This window comes from Xiphophorus maculatus, chromosome 11 (genome assembly GCF_002775205.1).
Source record: "Xiphophorus maculatus strain JP 163 A chromosome 11, X_maculatus-5.0-male, whole genome shotgun sequence".
Classification (NCBI taxonomy): Eukaryota; Metazoa; Chordata; class Actinopteri; order Cyprinodontiformes; family Poeciliidae; genus Xiphophorus; species Xiphophorus maculatus.
Genome location: NC_036453.1, coordinates 17,956,728 through 17,978,171, shown reverse-complemented (window position 1 = coordinate 17,978,171; position 21,444 = coordinate 17,956,728). Strand labels below are relative to the sequence as shown.

The window sequence follows — 21,444 nt, the reverse complement described above, 5'->3', positions numbered from 1 at the left end:
ATATTTTTCTGAATTGTCAATAGTTGCCGGAGATTTCTAATTTAGTTGACCTGATCTTTTACTATGTCAGACCAACACATGAACACACTTTGACCTAAACCACTCCACTGTGACTCAGATGGATTTTTTAATAGGCAGAAGACCAAAGGTTATGACATAAATAACATCTTTAATAAATCATGTCAGAAAAAAGTACAGTCATCTTGTTCTCCAGTTCAATGTCCTGTTAAGTGGATTATACATTACAGATTTAAAATATTTGGAATTTGTCAAATAGAATTTGTGTTTTTACAAGCCTTTTTGGGCAAACATATAAGAGACAAATCTGTTTGTGCATAGACGCCCTCAGATCCATTTGCTTTGCTCCTCTGCGTTTCTTTGGGGATCATACTAACATCAGCTGCTGACAAATATTCATACAGACCTAATCTAGCTGTATTTATTCCATTTGGGAGCTAAAACTTGCTTCAGGCTGGTGATTTTGTTCTTTTTAATGCCAGACAGTGCTTGCAAACTCATAAAGCCCAAAAGATAGATGCCACGAAAATGTTCCATCTTTCGATTTTGTTGTTTGCAGCTTTATTCTCGACCACTGACTTTGTGAAAAATGTAAAATACCATAATTTTTTGAATTTCTCTTTTAGAAACAGCTTTCAGAACAATCTACAATACATAATTTCCAGATAAATCACTAAAATGGGAAATACATTTTTGTTATTTTATGTATATATTTATACATTTCTTCATGACTACCGACATTGTAAAATTGATACTCTAAGTATACGGTACAATTTCACTTTCAGCTTTCAAAGTTCAGAGGGTGATGCACCCTTCTAAAAGTAGCATCCATTCCTCTGGCACAGAGCTTTCCCCATAGTCAGAAAACATCACCTTGTTATTGAGAGGTAGGTTGCAAGGTGAGATACATGGAGTTAAACCAACAGGAAGAGTTTCAGTGCAGGTGATGCACCCTTTAAGTCAGTGCATTTTAAAATAAATCTCAAACGTAGGTCTCTGGATTGATGTCCTGACATTCTTTTCATAATTCCAGTTTGAGCATGTGGAGGGTCATCCCACGTTGACGCCCAGGCCGACCTGCAGCTTGTCACCTTTGTGGTTCACAAAGGCTCCCATAATCAGGGTGGCAGGAAGCGGGGTAAGACGCTTCTCCAACACACCTCCAATGATGCACCGGCTGTTGATCATACCTGAACATTTGCCATAAAAAGACCCCTGATACACTGATTTTTTTGGCACTAAGCAACCTTAGTTAAAATCACCTTAGACTACCTCGAAAAACCATGTTGGCCTCCGGGAGATCCATCTGGTACCCAAAGGAGGCTGTTGTCTCCTGCGTCCTGGTGCTGGCTTCAAACTCCACCCCAACTTGGATCTGGCAAAACAAATTTTCCCTTAGCATGCTGCACACAAATAATGAGCAAATAACAGCCAGGCTGTTAGTGTTCATACCTGTTTGTTGGCTCTGTGATAGTAGCTGGCATGGGCGCCACCTTTGCCAGCATTAAGGGTTGCAACCCAGTTTGGTCCTGTATGGCAACAAAGTAAAATAAAGAGAAACCTTTTGAAAAATATAGGTATAATACATCACATCCCAGCTTTTCACCAGCCTTGAACACATAATTTCCACTTGCAAAACCAAAGTGAGATGATGCCGTAGGAAAGTCTCAAAAGTTGAAAGCGCAGGCAAGCTGATCCATGCCCTCGTATTGACCGATCCGTGTTAGTGATTTGTGCACGTGTATTTTTAGATTTATATGCGTAATTTATTACTACTTGTGTAGTTTGAAACATGTAAATTCGACAAACTGTTTACACATATGTGAATCTTGAGGTACGCATTTATGCATTGTGTTATACACATTTGTGAATTATGTGTTACATTTACAAAGCTTCCTGTATGCATCCAAATTTCATTGTGCGCTTTGTGAATCTTTATGACACTAATTTAGCTCTGTACGAACACCACTGGAAGCTTGTTAATGGTGCAAATCATATACTTTAATGACGTGAGGGCATTTTGTGCAAAAATCTGGCGCTATTGGTTAACAGAAACTGAAAAAGGATCATTGGCCTTTTTGTGGAGCATAATTAAAAGCTGCAAACACAAATATGATTTAGCAGACACAAAATCTGCCTTTTTAAGTTAACGGGAAAAAATCCAACAGAAAATTTGAGGCACACGTTCAAGGAAAGAGAACACAGGAAAGGAGCTTGAGAAATTATTTTGAGATAATTGATCAAAGATAGCCCTCTTTATTGTCTCCAACTTTATAAAATGTCAAAGGTTAAGAAACCTATAAAAGTGGAAAAAACAGCATCTCACCTGAGTACTGTCCCGCCAGAGTCAGAATTCCTCCTTCCTCTGCTCGCCCTCGGTGGTACACCAGTTCTCCTCCCAACACCAGGCCAGATGACACACTCTGCAGGAAGTGTGCTACCAGAATGACTGTACACAAGAGGCATATAATAAAAATTTACCAGAGAGACATTATGGAAAAACTTGGAAAATGCTACAAACTGCGCAAATTGCTAAGTTTTACATAAAATTGACACATTTAAATAATCTTTTACATCACCAAGCAAAAATTTGAATGCATTATATATTGTTTAGATTTTTAGTTGCGACTTAGCCATTTCTCACCTGACTCTCTGAGGATGTCTGGGTTGGCCACTGTCACAGCAGCGGTGAAGTCGCTCCCTCTGTACTCAGTTTCAAACTGCCACGTTACGAACTGAGACTGCTGGGTCTGAAATACAGTTCAGGCTGTGAGCTTCTGGCAAAAAAAAAAAAAAAAATCTGCACCAGTTTTTAAAGAAGGATCGGACTTGTATGGATGCTGCAAATGGGCCCCAAAAGACACCGGGAAACTCACCTGGAATACCGTTCTGGCTCGAACGCGCTCGGTGAGATGAAGGAGAGCGTGAGCGTTCAGACTACCTGAAGAGTCCATTTCACCAATCAATGCTGGGGCGTCCTAAAATTGGATAAGACAAGGAAAATCTATTTATTTACTTAATTATTACTGTAACTTCTAAAAAATGATGTTAACAAAGTGATGGTTCCTACAGATATGCTAAGTCAAAATGTTATACTTTTCCAGAATCAAACTGGATGAAATACTTCTACAGTATGTGTATCATTTATTTAACCCGTGTTAAAAACAAACCAGTTGCACGGTTATTTTTAAGGTTCAGATATTAATAAGGTTTAAAATAAAAGACTGCAAATATAAATGTATTTGGGTAGTAGGTTTTCTTATTCCACACTTATCCTAAACTAAAATCCATAATTTTCTAAACTTTTCAAAACTAAACAGGAACTCTGAAAAGCAGTAATAATTTAAAAATCCGATTATTTGGGTCCAACCTTGTCCTTGCTGTAGTCGTCAGACTGCAGATGCTCCACGTGGAACCGATAGTAGGAGGGACTAACAGCACTGAGGTGGAGGGTATGACTGACCTGGAAATAGACTCTTTACTTTAGTCAAAGATAAAAAAAATATTGTTTCAAAATATAAATGTAAATAATGAAGAGTCACCTTAAAAAAGCTACTCAAAGTTTTATTGATAATCATCTTGACACCCTCAATCTGATGAGGAAAAACATCTGGTGGGGTCAAGGAAGAACAACAAAAATAAAACATGAATAGAATGGTAAACAGCACTGTATAAAGTATTAATAGCCTTTGAGCTTTTCCACATGTCACAACTTCAAACCTCAATATATTTAACTTGGATTTTTTTTTGTGATAGGCCAACACAAAACAAAGCATAATTACAGAAGAAAAATTCTATGTTTTTTTTCCAAATAGAAATTCTTCCCCCTTTTAATCTAATACTCCTAAATGAAATACAGTGCAACAAGATGCCTTCATCAAATGTTTAAATGATGTTCACCTGTGCAAAATTAGGCATAAATCCAGCTGTTTTGTGAAGGTCTTGGAGACCTATTAGAGAATGTTAGTGAACAAAAAGACAAAAACATAAATATGTACATATAGGGATATGATAAAGAATGAACGGTGTGACATAAGCATGACTACGTGCTATTTTGTGTTGGTATATCTCATAACATCCAAAGAAAACACCATTGAATTTTAAGATTTTGATGTTATGAAACGTGCAGGGGAGTGTAAGTCATAGTGTTCACTCCACAGATCTTGATTCATCAACCTAAAGCTACCTTTGCAGCTCCTGTGGAGAGAGTGAAAGCTGCCAGGGTTGGGTAGGCGCCCATCTCTCCTCTCCCAGCGTGGTGGACGGTCCCAGTGGGCAGGATGTGCATCCCAGCGAGAAGGAAGGTGATCCTTGGAGAAAGGCCAGTTCTGATGGCCCGGATTGGAAGACAAAGCCAGAACACTGCCCATGTGGGCACAATGCTTCCTAAAGGACGTAGAGACAAAGAGCACATTTATGACACATTTTTTTTGCATACCTGATACCTTTAGAGGCACTTTTATACAGCTGTAATGTGGGATCCTGCATGACAACAAGATAAGTAGAGCATAAACATAGCAGAGTTAGCCACAGATAAAATAACAAGCAGATTTGTCCCAAAGACCCCAGAGAGTAGCAATGCAGAATGGATTGTGTGGAAAATTTAAACGGATAAATAGGAAAATTATAGCTACAATTATGAATGAGATAGATAGGCACTGGTTCCATGACTAAGTGCAGCATTTCCGTTAGCTAGCATGACCTTAGCATCAGTAAAATCTGGCATGTATAGGTGAATACTATTTCATTATAAACTCCTAATGTAATCGGGGTACCTTAAAATCCCGAGCGAAACTGGGAACCGCACATCAGAAACACTGTCAGGGGTATTTACTTCCTAGATAAACCAATAACTTAAAATATGCGAACTGATGCTGCGGATCAAGTGATGCTGTAGATTCCTCCCTGTTCAAGATGCGGCGAGTCGCTCCTGCGAATCCTTCCCTCCACACACACATAATTATGAACACGAGGGCTAAAAATTAACGCATTTCTATGCAACGATGAGAAAGTCACAGCTATCGCTTCTTTTTTTATTTATTTATAGGACCACGATTTGGTGTTTTTAGGACGTGAGAGTTCAGGGGAAAATTGCGTAACGAACTGGGGATTTGTTTCCCGTCGGACAATTTATGTGCGACACCAGCGTTGGTTGCCACAGGTGACTTCAGTTGTAAGTACCGCAGCAGCAGCCACGAATCCAGGAAGGTCATTTGTTTACCTCTAAAATAAAGTGAAAATAGCTACCAACCAAAATGTGTCCGTTTTAGATGCTGAAACGCTGGAGGTTTGATTAAAAATGCAGCTGGTGAGTTTTTATTAGACCGTTGAGCAGCAGGACAGAAAGTGGTCTGTCGCTTGTCGTCGTCTCATTATTTCTGCCTGAGAGCATCAAAAGCCAGAACAACGTCAGAGCAACTTGTTGGGGGAAATTCATAATTTAAGCCTCTCTTCTCGGGTGTGTGTGACATGTCGCCTTCACGGTCCATTCTGCTGGTTGGAGAGGGGAACTTCTCCTTCTCCTCCTCAGTGTGCAAGTTGGATTCTGAATCGGGGAGCAACATAACGGCCACCTGCCTGCAGCATCAAGAGGAGGCACTGCGGCACGATGGAGCCGCCGCCAACATCCAGACCATCGAGGACTCGGGTACCGAGAGCTCCAGTATCTGTGGCTGCTGTAGCGGATTTTATTTTGGACTTTTGTGGTTACTTCTCGTCCTTGTTATTCAGGAGGAAGTGTCCTGTTTGAGGTGGATTGCACAAAGCTGGGGGAGTGCGCCTTCCTGAAGGGCCGTGTGTTTGACCGAGTCGTGTTCAACTTCCCCCACTGTGGGAGGAAGAGCGGGGTGAAAAAGAACAGGGAGCTTCTCAAAAACTTCTTCCTCAGGTAAAACAGCATCTCACGTCATCTTGTCCTCACATGCAAGGGGGTTTCTACACATTTTTCACGTCCAAATACCAAACTTCTTTTGACTGAAGTCAGCACAGTTCTCGCTCTGTACTAAAAATCTAAACTAACTGAAAAAGAAATTCATGGTGAATTTATTCACATATTTATTATGATGGATGAATGGACAAACAAATGGATGGATGTTCATTTAATGGCTGGATGGACAGATGGTAGATGCAGCTATGAATGAATGGATAAACAAATACGACAGAATGAATAGATGGATGAACCAATGTATGGATGGAGGAGTAAATGGATAAATAAGTGAACAGGAGGATGTGTGAATGGATGGATTGATTACAAATTGATGGAGTTATGAATGGATGGATGGATGGATAGACAACTGGATGGATGAACAAACACATGGATAACTAGATAGATAGACAAATGGATCAATTGATAAATGAATAGATGGATTTAATGGACAATAAAAAATAGTCTAAAACTGTTTTTTTTTTTTTGTTTCTCCAAGCATATTCCGACCTACCCCTTTTGATACTGAATAGCACATGTGTCAACTCAAGGCCCCGAGTGTCTAATATTTTTCAGCTTTAATGACGTCCTCACAAGTTCTGAAAGATGTCAAATTTAAATTCCTATTTTGAAACTTCCAGTTGTGTTGAGGTTCTGGCTGAGGACGGGGAGGTTCACGTCTCCCTGTGCAACGGACAAGGCGGGACTCCGGCGGACCAGCCGAAACGCGAGTGGCACAACAGCTGGCAGGTGAGTGCCATGGCAGCCGAAGCTCACCTCATTCTCAGCGCTGTGCGACAGTTTGAAAGTGACAACCTCCCAAGCTACAAGTCCACTGGATACAGGTAAGAAGTCAAGGTGAGTGTTGAAGTATAGGATTGTGTGTCCTCTGCGTGTTTGCGCTGTGCGTTTGGGATCCAACGTTGTTTAACAAGCGTGTTGCTGTTGTGCAGGAGCCAAGATAAAGGCTTTCATGTGGGAAAAGCTCTGCTGCATGTGTTTTCACGCAGCGCCCCATTCACTCCTGTCCAGATAGTTCAGATGGAGGAGGTTGTTGAAGGGGAGATGGTCCACTATAACATACCAGCTGAGCTCAGTGATTATGTATCCAGGTACTGGAACTGATAGACTTTTATGATTTGTAGTGAATAAGCAAGGAGGTCTTATTATCTCTTTTTTTCTCCTTAGAGGGTTCCTCTCCTCAGATTCCATCCATCCTGTCAAGTTGGTGCAAGACTTTCTTCTCGAAGGCTTAGGGGAACATTGGCCAGTGTCCATGAAAAGAGACCCTTTCCCCCACCTCATATCAGCCAAGCAACTGCAGACTTGCTGCCACGATCTTGACAATTTGCAGTACTACTGGATCCACTTGCTTCAGAAAGAACTCACCTCGCAGGCTCAAGAAGACGATGCAGTTTTCTCCAACATAAAAGCAACTTCACCTCCTACCAAGGCAGACAGAGTGAGGAGTAAAGGCACTGAGAGTTTGCAGTCTGTGTGCTGCCATGATTTTAATTTGGAAGTGGAAGGGGGTCTTTACCTGCTGCGTCCATCACTGCTTCCTCAGCTGGAAGAGCTCCTCATAAACAAAGATATTAGTGGTAATGCAGAGCCTCAAGAGGAAATTGATCAAAGTTCTGAGGTTGAGGGCAGTGAGGCGGAAGAAGCCTGTGACAGCTGTAATGGGTCTTCTAGCTTATTGTTTGGTATTAGTGGAGTGGTGTTCAGGAGCGTGCCCATCAGCCTTTGGGCTCTGCCTGCCTTTCACGAGATTCTCCTCACAGGTGTTTTCCCTTTGGAAAATGAGCCCGTTAAATTGATGGGACATGAGCTGGAAGCGCTCCTCTCTCCCTATGGGGTCTCCATAGTTACAGAAGAGAAAACCCTACATCTGGTGGCTCAGCCGATGGGTTTGATCGGTAAGGTGTTTGCGAGCAACACAGCTGACGGCAACAACCACGTCACTGTCAGTGCATCTCTAAATTTAGACCTCCTCGCTGTTCTCTTGTTCTCACTGCCTGACTGGCGTCTGCTTTGGAGTCACGACCCACGCTTCCTCAAACAGTTTTCTCTCCGTCCACCACCAGGGACGTCTTTTCAACCTTTTTCACTGTACCCAGAGTCCTTCTCCTTTGACATCAGCTTCTGGACGGGGCCGGCGTGGGAGGAGAAAATGTTCCACGCTATTGCCCGAGAGGCTAGCTGCGGAACTGTGGAGCAAGTTAAACTCATCGACACATTCTCGCACCCTGACCTGAGTCAGACCAGTTATTGTTACAGACTCACCTACCACTCACACACACACGCCCTGTCACACACACAAGCCCTGACATTTCACAAAGAGCTGGAGGTTTTGCTCTCGTCTCGTATGCAGGTCACAGTCAGGTAGCACTTCACACAAACTGTTGGGAGACATTAGAATAGTTCAGACATTTTTGTTCTCCACATGTGCTTTTAGCTGGAAGAAAATTTATTAGAAAATCTATTGTCGGATGTTTACAATGGTTGAAAATGTGGTTGTTGTATTATGCATTTGAAATGTGGCTGAAATCATCCAGTGTATGTTTGTCTCATAACCATAAAATAAACCTACTATTGAAGCTGAAATGTTGATCAATGTAGATCATTTTAAGGCTTTATTTCTTATATGTTAACAATAATAAACAAACCCTCTCAGCCCCCAAAAGAAATAGTTTCATAATTATATTCATATTATTTTGGTCATTGATATTAAGAAAAAATATCAAATTAATGAGTATAAGAATTTAAAAAAAAATCTGTCAATAACATGTTCACATTGGAGTATAAAGAAGCAAATCCCATTTAATTTCCCTCCTCCACTTTGTCGTCATCATGTTTATTTTCAATCCAGTCAAGTTATGAATGGATGAATTATTGACTGTGAAAAAAAAGAGCATTTCACTCTACAAACCATGAAAAATCAAAGCATTTCTTAAACACACGTGTATGTCACAGAACTAATTATTTACAAATACGAACTTAAGTTTCTAATTGTTGCACTACTGCCACCTACTGGAACTACTTAGTTTCTGCAGTCTACAGTGAATCAATTTGACTACTGAGCCCTTTTCACCCTGCCCAATGACATAGTCCAACCTCTTCTTCTCTGGTTGGGGCCTGCCATGCAAAGCAATGGCAGGAACCTATTACTATTGTCGGAGAGAAGCGTCTCTTTATTATAATTCTTTATTTTTCTTCCGTAACCGTTAATGCGGCTCATACCGCTGGGTGCACACCTACAAATGAGGTATCAAAACGTGCAGAAAATTCACGCCATTGGAGCTATTATTTTTGGTGGGATTTGGGCTTAACGTGGCGACATAATTCGCAAAAAACTGCGAAAAAAACCCCATTATAACTCAATGGGAAAAATCCTAGAAATACCCTATTTTTGAGGATTTGCTGTGTCGTCACAAATTCACCTAGAAATGCCATTCAAATTTCATTTTGTAGATACGTCTGTGATCTCTTCGAAAGTGAAGACGGCTCGTCGATACCAGTTACGGTTTGTCCACAATTTGCCTCTAAGCGACCCAAAGTTTCTCATTTTTCTTCAAATTAGAGTGACAGCCCATCTCGGTTCATATCTGGGCACAACATTTCTTTCTCTCATCACTGTAAATGCTCTGAGTGAGGTACAGATATGAATCTCGGGACTATCGCAGAAGACACATTGAACTGTCATACGCTCGAAACGCTTTTCGAATATGTATTACGGTTCCCGAACAAGAAGGATTTGTTTCCAATGCTTTTTTTCAGTAAAGTGTGTTTGCTCAAACACACTTGTGTGTTTGAGAGCTCACAGCTCAGAGCTCACACCTGCTGAGACCATTATTTGCCATAGCAACGGAACTCAAGAGGCTATTGGCTGCTGATTTGGACTACGAATACGCATCGCTGTAGTTCTATCTATCCTCAGTTGAAACAGATCAGGACTGAGAACTGGCCTTTAGAACTACTGCTGCTATGGGCTGTATATAACTGATTTAACTCAGTAACTGTTACACATGGGATTAGTTTGGAACTTTAAAATGGAGCATAATAATAATTTCAAAATAAAAGCCTTGAATAGTTTTACATCAGGTAATTGCTGTTTTTGGCTTTATTTGACGTTTTCATCCAAAGCACTGTTACACATGGGATTACTTTGGAACTTTAAAATGGAGAATAATAATAATTTCAAAATAAAAGCCTTGAATATTTTTACATCAGGTAATTGCTTTTTTTGGCCGTATATGACTTTTTCATCCAAAGCAATGTTACACATGGGATTAGTTTGGAACTTTAAAATGGAGAATAATAATTTCAAAATAAAAGCCTTGAATATTTTTACATCAGGTAATTGCTGTTTTTGGCTTTATTTGACGTTTTCATCCAAAGCACTGTTACACATGGGATTACTTTGGAACTTTAAAATGGAGAATAATAATAATTTCAAAATAAAAGCCTTGAATATTTTTACATCAGGTAATTGCTTTTTTTGGCCGTATATGACTTTTTCATCCAAAGCAATGTTACACATGGGATTAGTTTGGAACTTTAAAATGGAGAATAATAATTTCAAAATAAAAGCCTTGAATATTTTTACATCAGGTAATTGCTGTTTTTGGCTTTATTTGACGTTTTCATCCAAAGCACTGTTACACATGGGATTACTTTGGAACTTTAAAATGGAGAATAATAATAATTTCAAAATAAAAGCCTTGAATAGTTTTACATCAGGTAATTGCTGTTTTTGGCTTTATTTGACGTTTTCATCCAAAGCACTGTTACACATGGGATTACTTTGGAACTTTAAAATGGAGAATAATAATAATTTCAAAATAAAAGCCTTGAATATTTTTACATCAGGTAATTGCTTTTTTTGGCTTTATTTGACGTTTTCATCCAAAGCACTGTTACACATGGGATTACTTTGGAACTTTAAAATGGAGCATAATAATAATTTCAAAATAAAAGCCTTGAATAGTTTTACATCAGGTAATTGCTGTTTTTGGCTTTATTTGACGTTTTCATCCAAAGCACTGTTACACATTGGATTACTTTGGAACTTTAAAATGGAGAATAATAATAATTTCAAAATAAAAGCCTTGAATATTTTTACATCAGGTAATTGCTGTTTTTGGCTTTATGTGACTTTTTCATCCAAAGCACTGTTACACGTGGTATTAGTTTGGCCCTTTAAAATGAAGCTTAACAAAAATTTCAAAATAAAAGCCTTGAATATTTTTACATGACGTAATTGCTCTTTTTGGCTTTATTTGACTTTTTCATCCACAGCACTCTTACACGTGGTATTAGTTCAGAACTTTAAAATGAAGCATACTGAAAATTTCAAAATAAAAGCCTTGAATATTTTACATGAAGTAATTGCTCTTTTTGGCCGTATATGACTTTTTCATCCAAAGCAATGTTACACATGGGATTAGTTCGGAATTTTAAAATGGAGCATAATAATAATTTCAAAATAAAAGCCTTGAATGTTGTTACATCAGGTAATTGCTGTTTTTGGCTTTATGTGACTTTTTCATCCAAAGCAATGTTACACGTGGTATTAGTTCGGAACTTTAAAATGGAGCATAATAATAATTTCAAAATAAAAGCCTTGAATATTTTTACATCATGCAATTGCTGTTTTTGTCTTTGTATGACTTTTTCATCCAAAGCACTGTTACACATGTGATTAGTTCGTAACTTTAAAATTAAGCATAATAATAATTTCAAAATAAAAACCTTGAATATTTTTACATCATGTAATTGCTGTTTTCAGCATTATATAACTATTTTAACCCAAGGACTATTACGCATGGGATTAGTTTGGCCCTTTGAAATGAAGTTTAACAAAACTTCCAAAATAAAAGCCTTGAGAAAATTTTAAATCGTACCGAATGGTGCATGTCCGCCTCGCTTAACGTTCTTGCGGTTCTCCGCGTGCCACTGGTCACGTCGCGGCGTTCTTTAGCGTCGACGCCGACTTGTGGCGTGACGACGCCGGGCCCAAAACCCCACGGGCGCGCCTTGGCAGGCCCCGGCTAAATTTCTTCCGAAATTTTCTAGTTTTCACCTATCACTTACAAAAAGTATGTGTTTTTTATTCAATATTAAGAAATTAAACTCTGCTGCTCATATTATTATATAGATACATTTTTGTTTGCTTTTAATATGTTTGCAATGCAGCCACCATTCTTTCTCTATATGTCATTCCCTTTATTATTTTGAAACTAAATCACTAGATTGCAGCTATGTATTGCTTAACTTGCTTGATTCTGTTGCTATTCTAAAAAGCAATTGTAACACAGCACATTTGTAAGCCGTCTGACTGGAGTGGTTATGCTGAAAAGCCCGAACTTGAAGTGTTTTTATGCGTCATTGAATGTGGAAAAGTGTATCACAAGATCATAATATTCATCAATACAATTATCACCTCCTGATGCAGCCTTGTAAAGAGAGATAAAGCATTAAGAAAGATTTGTGTAAAAATTCTTAACTTGTGATAAGTCATAACAAAAAGACTGTTTTTTGCAAATTGGGCTTTAAGTTCCAAATACATCAGCGGAGAAAGATGAAGCACACTCATCCAGGTTATCATTCATGATTATAGAACCGCCTCTGTAAATTATGACTTTGTGGATTAATATGGTGTATGGTTATGTAAACTCGAGGGTAGATTTATATATTTGTACATAAAGCCCCATTTTTAGATTCTCTGTACACATCAAACTCTTAAATAATTAATTTAATTTAATTTTCCAAGTTATATAAAGAAAACGAACGCTTTATTCTCGCCTCATATCATAATTATTAATATTGATGCGCTACACGACGTCCATGAGAAGAAGAAACGAGGTTGGGCTCAATAACCGAACAGAGACGAAAATGACCGAAGCGCCACTCGGCAGAACAGCGCTGGTGAAACATGGCGGCCAAGGCGCTTCGGCAGCGAGCCAGACGAGGCAGCAGACAGGATGCAAACAACGTGAACGTCCCAGCCGAAGCCCGGCCGACGAAAGAAGAGAAAGGCACCGATGAAAGCAAAATAACAGAGACCCGGCAAGAGTGAGTACGAGCCCGAAGAAGAGAGGTTTGAGTGTACGGCTCTATGGAGTGACTGGCAGCTAGCTTTGCCAGCTAGCTACTTCATAGCAAGTTCCGACCATAACAAAGCGATAAAAAAAAATTGCCTAGGTCCACTGCATAATTAATAAGACTGTCTGCTCACGGTAACAAACCCCCAATGGACAGTTAATTGTAGCGCAGCTCCGCATTGTAGATCTGTAGCTGTTGCGGTTCAATAAGGGTTTTTTTTACCTGATCAGATTCATTCATTCTCCCCTGATGCCACGGCACATTTTTACAAAGGTAACAGCTTGTCGGTGTCAATTGCAGCGCTACTATCATGCCAGCGACTGTTGTTTTTGCTCCCTCACTGAAGCCATCTAGATAAAATGTTGACAGCTTTGTGGGATGACGTGTCTTAATAACAAGGCAGCATTGGATCAGCTCTGGGCTGCATATCTAATCCGATCTAATGAAAGATGTGACACAAAGAAGACTTGCGACACCAATCACATCCTTCCAACACAGAGCATGTTACATACTATATACCCACTTTAATACTGGGAAAGCTCAGATATTGTTTAGTCTTTAGAGGAAGACTTTTACGAATGAATATATTATCAGGACATGCAGGATTTCCGAATAAAATTACCCTTTGTAGACACAGTAAGCCAGGTATATTAAAATATATTTTGCTGAGATATGTGCCGACTGTGCATAGGCATGGCCAAGGTTTCAGATTTTCACAATGTAGTCTAGAAGAAAAATACTCCTGCTTGTGAGGTAATCATTTGCTTTTAAAACAAAATGAAACCATTGTTACTGCTTAACCAAACATTTTCTCTATTACAGTGCTAGTAATGTTATCTATCACGCTTTCATTGGTATTCTGACATTGATATATAGACCTTAGGAAACATATAAACAATAAAAAAAAATAGGATAAGCACTCAAACTTAAGGAGGGAGGAAAAAGTGTATTGTTGACCTGATGTATGATTATATTTATTATAAACAATATTGAAGTATGCTGCTGAGACATACTGTAATATATTTTTGTTTTCTGGGACACAGTCTTTCAGGCTCTTCACTAGTAATTGTCTCTGAGATGTACTTTGTTTATCATTGCAAGTTTATATATATTTTTAAGTTAAATCATTTCAACAATACAGTTTTAATTTTGTTCTGACCGATTTAAAAAATAAATAAATAAAGGTAAATGCATAGGTAATCATTAATTAGTAAAACACTGTAATGAGCACAGTGCCCACGTGGAGCGCAGTTACATTTGATTTGAAAATAACTTTTTCTAAGTTATTTATGTATTTTTTAAATACGTTGTTAATATTCAACAACCTTTTAAACATACTCAGTGCGTTCTTCGAATCTTATGCATGTTGACTGTAAACAAGTTTTAAACGAGGATGTATTCTTTTTTCCAACAGGCCGATAAGTCGTGGAGGGCAGGTGTGGGCTCCAGAGGGGTCGACGGCATTTAAATGTCTCCTCTCTGCACGCTTTTGTGCTGCTTTGCTCAGCAACATCTCAGACTGTGATGAGACGTTTAACTACTGGGAGCCTGTAAGTTCCACTTTCCGATAGAAATTGAAGCTAAATAAATTTTAGCTCATAAAGCTAAAAATGAGCAAAGTTGCCTCAAAACCTATCTTCCAAATTTTGCATAGTCTCCATTTCAATTGTTTTTTTCACATTGTGTTTCCACAGATGCACTTTCTCTTGTATGGGACAGGAATGCAAACATGGGAATATTCCCCACTGTATGCCATCAGATCCTACGCTTACTTATGGCTGCATGCGCTCCCTGCTTGTTTGCATGCCCATGTTCTACAGACTAACAAGGTAAGTGTCAGAAGGTGTAATCTCAGTTTTTGATGTAGATGTTTACTTTTTAAATGTTTTGCTGAGAGTCATCAAGAGTTTCGTTCATAATAAATGACCTACGTTCACATGAACGTAGGTCATTTATTAGAACAATGTTTTTAAGAACTCTGTCTTTTTAAATATAGGATCTTTTCATGTAAAAATACACACTGTTGCAAATCACGATGCCAAAACATGCACTTTGATTTAAAACTTGTGTTTCAGGTGTTGGTGTTCTACTTTGTGCGATGTGTGTTAGCATTCTGCTGCTGTGTCTGTGAACTCTATTTTTACAAGTGAGTTTGTTCACCTAAATACAAGATAGTAATATAGCATTTTGAAATTATGTTAAGTTTTACACTGCCTGGTTAAAAAACAATAAAGACAACTTATCATGTCGCCATGTTTGAACTGATCCTCTGCAGAGCGTCTCATTCTTTAAAGTGCTGCTTTTTTTGCATGAGGTCCCCACTGAAGGTTTCTGCTGATATTCATTTTTGGTAAACTAAAGGAACGGTCAGATCCTTTCAGTATCGTGAGATTTCCTTTCATTTTTGGCCAGGCAGTGCTTGAATGCAGTTTGTAAGTTGTATGGAGTTGAAGTAAAGTATTTGATTTGTTTGTTTGCTGTGATGCAGGGCAGTTTGTAAGAAGTTTGGTTTGCATGTGGGCAGGCTGATGTTGGCATTCCTTGTACTGAGCACGGGAATGTTCTGCTCCTCGGCAGGTTGGTCAGATTTATTCCTAGCTTATCAGGCTTTATTGTTTGATATATAATTGCTGCAGCTTAATAAACTACCTATTATGGAAACTAAAAGCTAAAGGAATACATGTTCTGTCTGACTTGATAAATGACCTGGGCAGTGGGTATTTAGGTTTTTCCGGAACATGACAGTCTAGGTGGGGCTGGTACGTTGTACAATTATATAAGTTAGGCTATAATTAATAATTACATCATTTCTCCTTATATCCATCTGCTTACAATTTGAAACAGAAAAATTTCCAACCCCAGAAAACAGCATCTGTGTAGCCACCATTTCTTAGATTTCAGGCCTTGTTTACTTTTTAAAGTATTTTTGGGAATACAGAAACATGTCCAGAATGTTTCCAGTTTTGTTTGGCTGAAATTCAGAAAATTCTAAAAATGAAAACAAATGTATATATATTTTTTAAGGTGGTTTTCCAGAGCACTCTCTTTGTCTATAAGACTTATAGTTGCACAAGTTCAAGACGACTTGCTCGCTCCCTGCTCCCTCAATTTGCTTATGCAACCAAAGTTTAGATGACATTAATTCAGTTTGAATTATTCTATGTATACAGCGTCAATATGGAACAAGAAGCCCTTTAGAAGACCAATTTAAATACAGATATTTACAGTCAGACTAATACAATCATGAAGACAAATTCAGAGTCAGTTACATGCATTCCAATTTTGTCCTCGTTAGAAAACTATCCAGTCAAGTTTAATTTATTATACCAATTTGCAAAGCGTAAAGAAACTCAGCCGATGGCATCGAATACCTGATGCAGCAGCAATCCCTCTTTCTGGATGAGGATGTGGTGACAGTGGATTTGTATCTGTTCATTAACCATAGCATGCTACGACTCTCTTTTTAACAAGAACAAGCCTTCAGTTAGTATTCTTAGAATGTGGTACGAGTCTTTGACATGTTTTTGCCAGCTTTTTATTCCTAACCATTCATAGTTTCTATTTTTCTGCTCTTTTTCCACAGCTTTTCTGCCTTCCTCTTTCTGCATGTACACGACCCTGATTGCCATGACGGGGTGGTTTCAGGACTCGATACCACTGGCTGTTATGGGCGTGGCCGCCGGTGGAATCGTTGGCTGGCCATTTTCTGCCTTGATTGGGTAAGATGGTAAATAGTAACACTCCCTTTTTAAAAGTAAAATTCAGAATATCTGAAAGGCGGCGTGTTAATTATCGTCTGTGCAGGTTTCCGATCGCGTTCGACCTGCTGGTGATAAAGAGAGAGTGGAAGAGTTTCTTGATCTGGTGCGCTCTTGCTTTGCTTCTGCTGCTGGTGAGAACGTTCACTGTAATATGTTGTGAAATAAATAAACTTTTAGAAAAATCTCCATCTTGTCTTTGAGTCGAACTAGAGAGAGATTACATTTTGTTTTTCAATTATACAGAATGCACTTTTTCCATGTTTTCTGTGTTCATAAATGAAGAACTGTGTTATTTTTTTTTGTCTCCATCTTGCTCACATTTTCAAGGTCCCTTTGGTGGCAGTGGACTCCTTCTTTTATGGCAAACTGGTGATTGCTCCACTCAGTATCCTGCTTTACAATGTCTTTACAGAACATGGGCCTGATCTTTACGGTAATTTGCACAAGTACATCACAACCATGTCTCATTTTCTTAGTCGCATTCCTTTAAAAATTATGTCAGAAAAATAAACAACTCAGGGGAACATTATAATTTAATATTTCAATAGAATGCTTTAAACAATCTGAGAATGTTGTTTGTGAGGAACATGGCTCATTGTTTAGTGCCAGGATTTAATGTCACAACGTTTTTAATGGCTGCTTTAGAAAAGTTTAGTGAAGAAAAAAAAGCTGACCTCCATACTTCAGCTTGCCAAGAAATAAATGAGGCATGATCATTTTTTATTATGTTTCAATTTGAAATAAAAATAGTGAATTTAAGTCAATGAATAATTATTCATAAATGTCTAATTTATTTGATACACAATTTAAAATTAGAGGTGGACATTAATGAAATGATTTTTGTTTATTAAAATGTCAAATCTGATGTCATTATTTCAAGTTTTTTTTTCCCTGGTAAGTTTCCATTTTATTTTAGATTATAAAGTGAAATAATTACCTAATTTACAGAATAAATTAAACTGTCTCTATACATAACAACTTCACCTCAGACCAGTTCTTGATTGTCCTGCTGCATAAGACCAAATTAAAAATGGCAACTCGTTTATCATTTTTAACATCTCATGAATTCAGATAGCTAGCCATTAATTTTAACATCTAATTATTCAGATTAAAATAAATTACTAACTTGTATATAATTTTATTTAAGTAATAACAAACAAAGACTCTACTGCTTTATTGTATTTTTTAATCATAGAAGAAGATGAAATACTGAACAGAGCAGACATTAGTTCAAATGTATTATCAGATTACGTATGTCACATATTACATGTTATATCCACATTTAATGTAGTTGCATATCTTCATCATAGATGCCTTGAAATAAATTTTTGATCTGATGGGTAGTTTTAACATTTAGAGCGACTCACAGTTAAGTGATAATTTGACTCTGTTTGTGTCGCTCTGTTCTCAGGTACGGAGCCGTGGCATTTTTACTTTCTGAACGGAGTCCTGAACTTCAACCTGGTGTTTGTTTTGGCGTTGTTTTCCCTGCCGCTCACCGCTCTCATGGAGACGCTGCTGCACAGGTTCAATGGTGAGGCCTGACTCATTTCTTTTCTGTTTTATTTTTGTTTTAATGTTTTAATGGTAATCGAAGCACTCGGGTTTCCATTTGTGACTCATGACGTTTTTTTGCAACAAGATCTCACTTACAGTGTCACAATTACAAACTATTAGAAACATACCCATTTGCTGGTGCTTTTCTGCACATTAGTTCCCCTTATTTTAGGTATAGTTAAACATTACACATGGTTAAAGTGTTTGTCTGTACTAATAGTCAAATCAGATTGTGATTTAACATGTTGCTTTATTGTTTTTTGGGGGGTTTTTGCAGTTCAGAACCTGGGCCGCCCATACTGGCTCACTCTTTCTCCCATGTATCTGTGGATGTTGGTTTTCTTCACTAGACCTCACAAGGAAGAGCGCTTTCTCTTTCCCATCTACCCTCTCATCTGCCTCAGTGGGGCAGTAGCGCTCTCGTCTTTACAGGTATAATTTGCTTTTTTCCAAGTGTATGGCTTAATTTTTTTGACAGTGTTTAGGCAGATAAGGTATCCTAGTTTATTTTCCCACAGAAATGCTACCACTTCCTGTTCCAGCGATACCGACTGGAGCACTACACCGTTTCCTCCAACTGGCTGGCTTTAACCACTGTCGTTGCCTTCACAGTGCTGTCACTGTCTCGCTCTGTCGCTCTCTTCAGAGGTTTGTGCACAAACAAGAGTCTTGGAAGCAGGCCTATCAGCTCAATGTAAGGTCAGACTTTGTTTTACGTCGTGTTTACAGGGTACCATGCTCCTCTGGACCTGTATCCAGAATTTCACCGCATCGCCAAGGATCCCACGCTGCACTCCGTCCCCGATGGCCGACCAGTCAGTGTGTGTGTTGGGAAAGAGTGGTACCGCTTCCCAAGCAGCTTCCTTCTGCCTCACAAGTTAGCTCTCATTAGTAACACATTTTTTTTGCATTTCTGGATGTGATTGTGAGAAAATCTTAAAACATCCCTTTTGTTAACAGAAAGACATGATATAAGTAATAAACCATCAAGTGTGGTTGCAGGAGTTTTACCAAAAGATTGCTAATGTCACAGGAATCCCACAGTCTTTATAAACACAGAAATAAAATTCTAATAATAATATGTTATGGAAAAATACAGCAATTTCTATATTTTATTCCTCGTCTCAATGCCAACAAGTTCCACTCATTCAACTCTAAATCCATTTAAACTTTTGATCATTCATCATCTATCCTGCCATTCATTCATCCATCTGCTACTTGTTTCTCCATCCATTCCATTTGTCAATCATCCATCTTTCTTCGGTTTGTCCATCCTCTAGTTGCCCATCCATCTCTCTTTGCTCTCTTTAAACTCTGCAGAAGTATCTTGTGTAATTCCATGGTGAACCTTAGGATTTATAGGTTAAAACGTACCAAGAGTGTATTAAATCTGGTATTTTCATGAGACAGATGTGACGTTAGTTTCAAATAAAATACTATTGTCTAGATTTATCTTTTTCCTTAAGCTTCCTGTGTGTAGGTATTTAATTGCCTAAACTACTTCTTCTGCAGTTTTTGCTGCCAAATCATAATTATCTCCTCTCATAATTATCCAATTACCAGATCAGTTTTGGAAGAAGTCTTACATAAAAAATACTTTTATTTCTGTATCTGTTTTAATAATTAGAGTGGATGATTCTTATCTTTTCTGCTAAAAGTCTCATCTTTTTCCGTAGCTGGCAGCTCCACTTCATTCAGTCTGCGTTTAAGGGGCAGCTTCCTCAGCCGTACCCCTCTGGGCCTCAGGCCACGCAGATCATTCCAGCCAATATGAACGACCAGAACCTGGAGGAGCCTTCCAGATATGTGAGCCCCTTAGACATAATGATGTTTGGCATTGCGTAGGTAATAATTTCACTGACCCGTGAAAGTTCCTTTTTGTGCAGGTAGATATAAAACAGTGCCACTATCTTGTGGACTTGGAGACGGATGAGGAAACGCCACTTGAGCCTCGCTACTCAACCAATAAAGAAGAGTGGTCGGTCATTGCTTATAAGCCTTTCCTTCAAGCTTCAAGGTACTTTGACAGATTACTACAGACTTTCTGACAATTTCCAGTTGTTCTACACTTGATATTTAAAATAAACATGCTACTTTTCTATGTTCACAGAAGTTAAAAGACGGATGCATGTTTTAATAAGGTTGTTTTTTTTTTCTCAGATCCTCTCCTCTCTTCAGAGCTTTCTACATCCCATTCATATCAGACCATCACACCACCTACAGGCGGTACGTGATCTTGAAAGCACGGCGACAAAAGCAGCCTCGTAAGCGGGCCCACGGCTGACACTTGGTCCTTATCCTTCTCCCTATCCTATCCAAGATTATTGAAAAAAAAAAAATTAGGAGTCGGTTACATCTGATCCACGCAGCCGGTGTTTGTGTGTCAGTGTGCATGTGGTGTGGTTTGTGTAAGGAAAAAAAATGTGTGAGTTAGCGGACCCTTTAAAGATGTCACGTCTGCTTTGGGCTGGAGCGATTGTCAGAAGATGTTCTGAATGGAGATGTGATTGCCAATCATCAACGGAGGTTTTTTTTTTTTTTACTTTTTTGTGTTTGCTTGTACATTCATGTCTTAAAGGCATAAGCAGAAACTGGATTTTACACTAAACCAACCTTAAGAGGCCGCGGCACAACAAATCCAACTGTTCTCTGTTTATGCTCTACTTGAAAACGTGGCCTGAAATGAAGAAATCTTTTGAACATTTGATCTGAGTTATGTGTCGTCTGCTTGTCTGGAAATGGTAAATGAATGAGGGTGTGCTGTTGACAGAGTTCCTACACAGTCTTCTCCTTCCAGTGTTTGGTTTTGCAGGTTCCATCGTTGAAGAGTGACCACTGCAAATATTTCTTCCATAAATCCGTGGTAAAGTTTGGTTTTTGTATGTCAAAACTTTCTGCCAAAACATTGACCAAACAAATCTGGAGAAGTATGAAATTTGGAAATGACAAATGTGTAGGAAAACTGTGTTAATTTAACTTGTGAATAATGTGAATAAATTCATGATTGACTGTGAGTGCAACTTTGTTTTCTCCTTTTTCCTACACTAAAAAACACTTGATGACCTGAGTGGTTAATTT

The 21,444-nt window shown here is 38.6% G+C and overlaps 3 protein-coding genes across 6 annotated transcripts; 2 read left to right on the top strand and 1 right to left on the bottom strand.

Annotated features, from left to right (window-relative positions):
* Positions 1-108: 108 nt before the first annotated feature.
* Positions 109-13,388, bottom strand: LOC102229166 (mitochondrial import receptor subunit TOM40B-like). Of its 3 annotated transcripts, none has more exons than XM_023341912.1 (10): positions 13,271-13,388; positions 4,205-4,404; positions 3,561-3,628; positions 3,389-3,481; positions 2,895-2,996; positions 2,663-2,768; positions 2,345-2,467; positions 1,471-1,547; positions 1,281-1,393; positions 109-1,208 (listed from the first exon to the last, which is right to left on the bottom strand). In XM_023341912.1, the coding sequence occupies exons 1-10, from the start codon at positions 13,282-13,284 to the stop codon at positions 1,106-1,108; spliced, it is 999 nt and encodes a 332-aa protein (XP_023197680.1). In that variant the 5' UTR covers positions 13,285-13,388; the 3' UTR covers positions 109-1,105. The 3 variants fall into 3 exon arrangements, with proteins under 3 accessions (XP_023197680.1, XP_023197679.1, XP_005805876.1); XM_023341911.1 differs by having other exon boundaries at positions 1,291-1,393; XM_005805819.2 differs by lacking the exon at positions 13,271-13,388 and adding an exon at positions 4,794-5,096 and having other exon boundaries at positions 1,291-1,393.
* Positions 5,177-8,533, top strand: fdxacb1 (ferredoxin-fold anticodon binding domain containing 1). Of its 2 annotated transcripts, none has more exons than XM_023341906.1 (5): positions 5,177-5,665; positions 5,749-5,905; positions 6,583-6,691; positions 6,974-7,053; positions 7,130-8,533. In XM_023341906.1, the coding sequence occupies exons 1-5, from the start codon at positions 5,488-5,490 to the stop codon at positions 8,328-8,330; spliced, it is 1,725 nt and encodes a 574-aa protein (XP_023197674.1). In that variant the 5' UTR covers positions 5,177-5,487; the 3' UTR covers positions 8,331-8,533. The 2 variants fall into 2 exon arrangements, with proteins under 2 accessions (XP_023197674.1, XP_005805915.1); XM_005805858.2 differs by having other exon boundaries at positions 5,178-5,665; positions 6,583-6,786; positions 6,895-7,053; positions 7,130-8,532.
* On the top strand, positions 12,830-21,380 carry alg9 (ALG9, alpha-1,2-mannosyltransferase). The gene is made up of 15 exons (XM_005816088.3): positions 12,830-13,018; positions 14,463-14,598; positions 14,743-14,877; positions 15,124-15,194; positions 15,537-15,625; positions 16,632-16,767; positions 16,853-16,940; positions 17,137-17,242; positions 18,221-18,343; positions 18,644-18,798; positions 18,885-19,014; positions 19,096-19,243; positions 20,043-20,172; positions 20,253-20,383; positions 20,527-21,380. The coding sequence occupies exons 1-15, from the start codon at positions 12,879-12,881 to the stop codon at positions 20,648-20,650; spliced, it is 1,842 nt and encodes a 613-aa protein (XP_005816145.1). The 5' UTR covers positions 12,830-12,878; the 3' UTR covers positions 20,651-21,380.
* The last annotated feature ends 64 nt before the right edge of the window (positions 21,381-21,444 follow it).

What these genes read in the sequence shown, in the direction of transcription:
- alg9 (XM_005816088.3), top strand. Translation starts at nt 12,879, where the DNA reads ATGGCGGCCAAGGCGCTTCGGCAGCGAGCCAGACGAGGCAGCAGACAG. An exon ending in ATAACAGAGACCCGGCAAGA is followed by an intron (nt 13,019 to 14,462) that starts GTGAGTACGAGC and finishes TTTTTCCAACAG; the next exon opens with GCCGATAAGTCGTGGAGGGC. An exon ending in AATGTTCTGCTCCTCGGCAG is followed by an intron (nt 15,626 to 16,631) that starts GTTGGTCAGATT and finishes CTTTTTCCACAG; the next exon opens with CTTTTCTGCCTTCCTCTTTC.
- LOC102229166 (XM_023341911.1), bottom strand. An exon ending in CTTTGAGTAGCTTTTTTAAG is followed by an intron (nt 3,482 to 3,560) that starts GTGACTCTTCAT and finishes GTCTATTTCCAG; the next exon opens with GTCAGTCATACCCTCCACCT. An exon ending in TCTGGCGGGACAGTACTCAG is followed by an intron (nt 1,548 to 2,344) that starts GTGAGATGCTGT and finishes GTTGCCATACAG; the next exon opens with GACCAAACTGGGTTGCAACC.
- fdxacb1 (XM_005805858.2), top strand. Translation starts at nt 5,488, where the DNA reads ATGTCGCCTTCACGGTCCATTCTGCTGGTTGGAGAGGGGAACTTCTCC. An exon ending in CTCAAAAACTTCTTCCTCAG is followed by an intron (nt 5,906 to 6,582) that starts GTAAAACAGCAT and finishes TGAAACTTCCAG; the next exon opens with TTGTGTTGAGGTTCTGGCTG. An exon ending in TACAAGTCCACTGGATACAG is followed by an intron (nt 6,787 to 6,894) that starts GTAAGAAGTCAA and finishes GCTGTTGTGCAG; the next exon opens with GAGCCAAGATAAAGGCTTTC.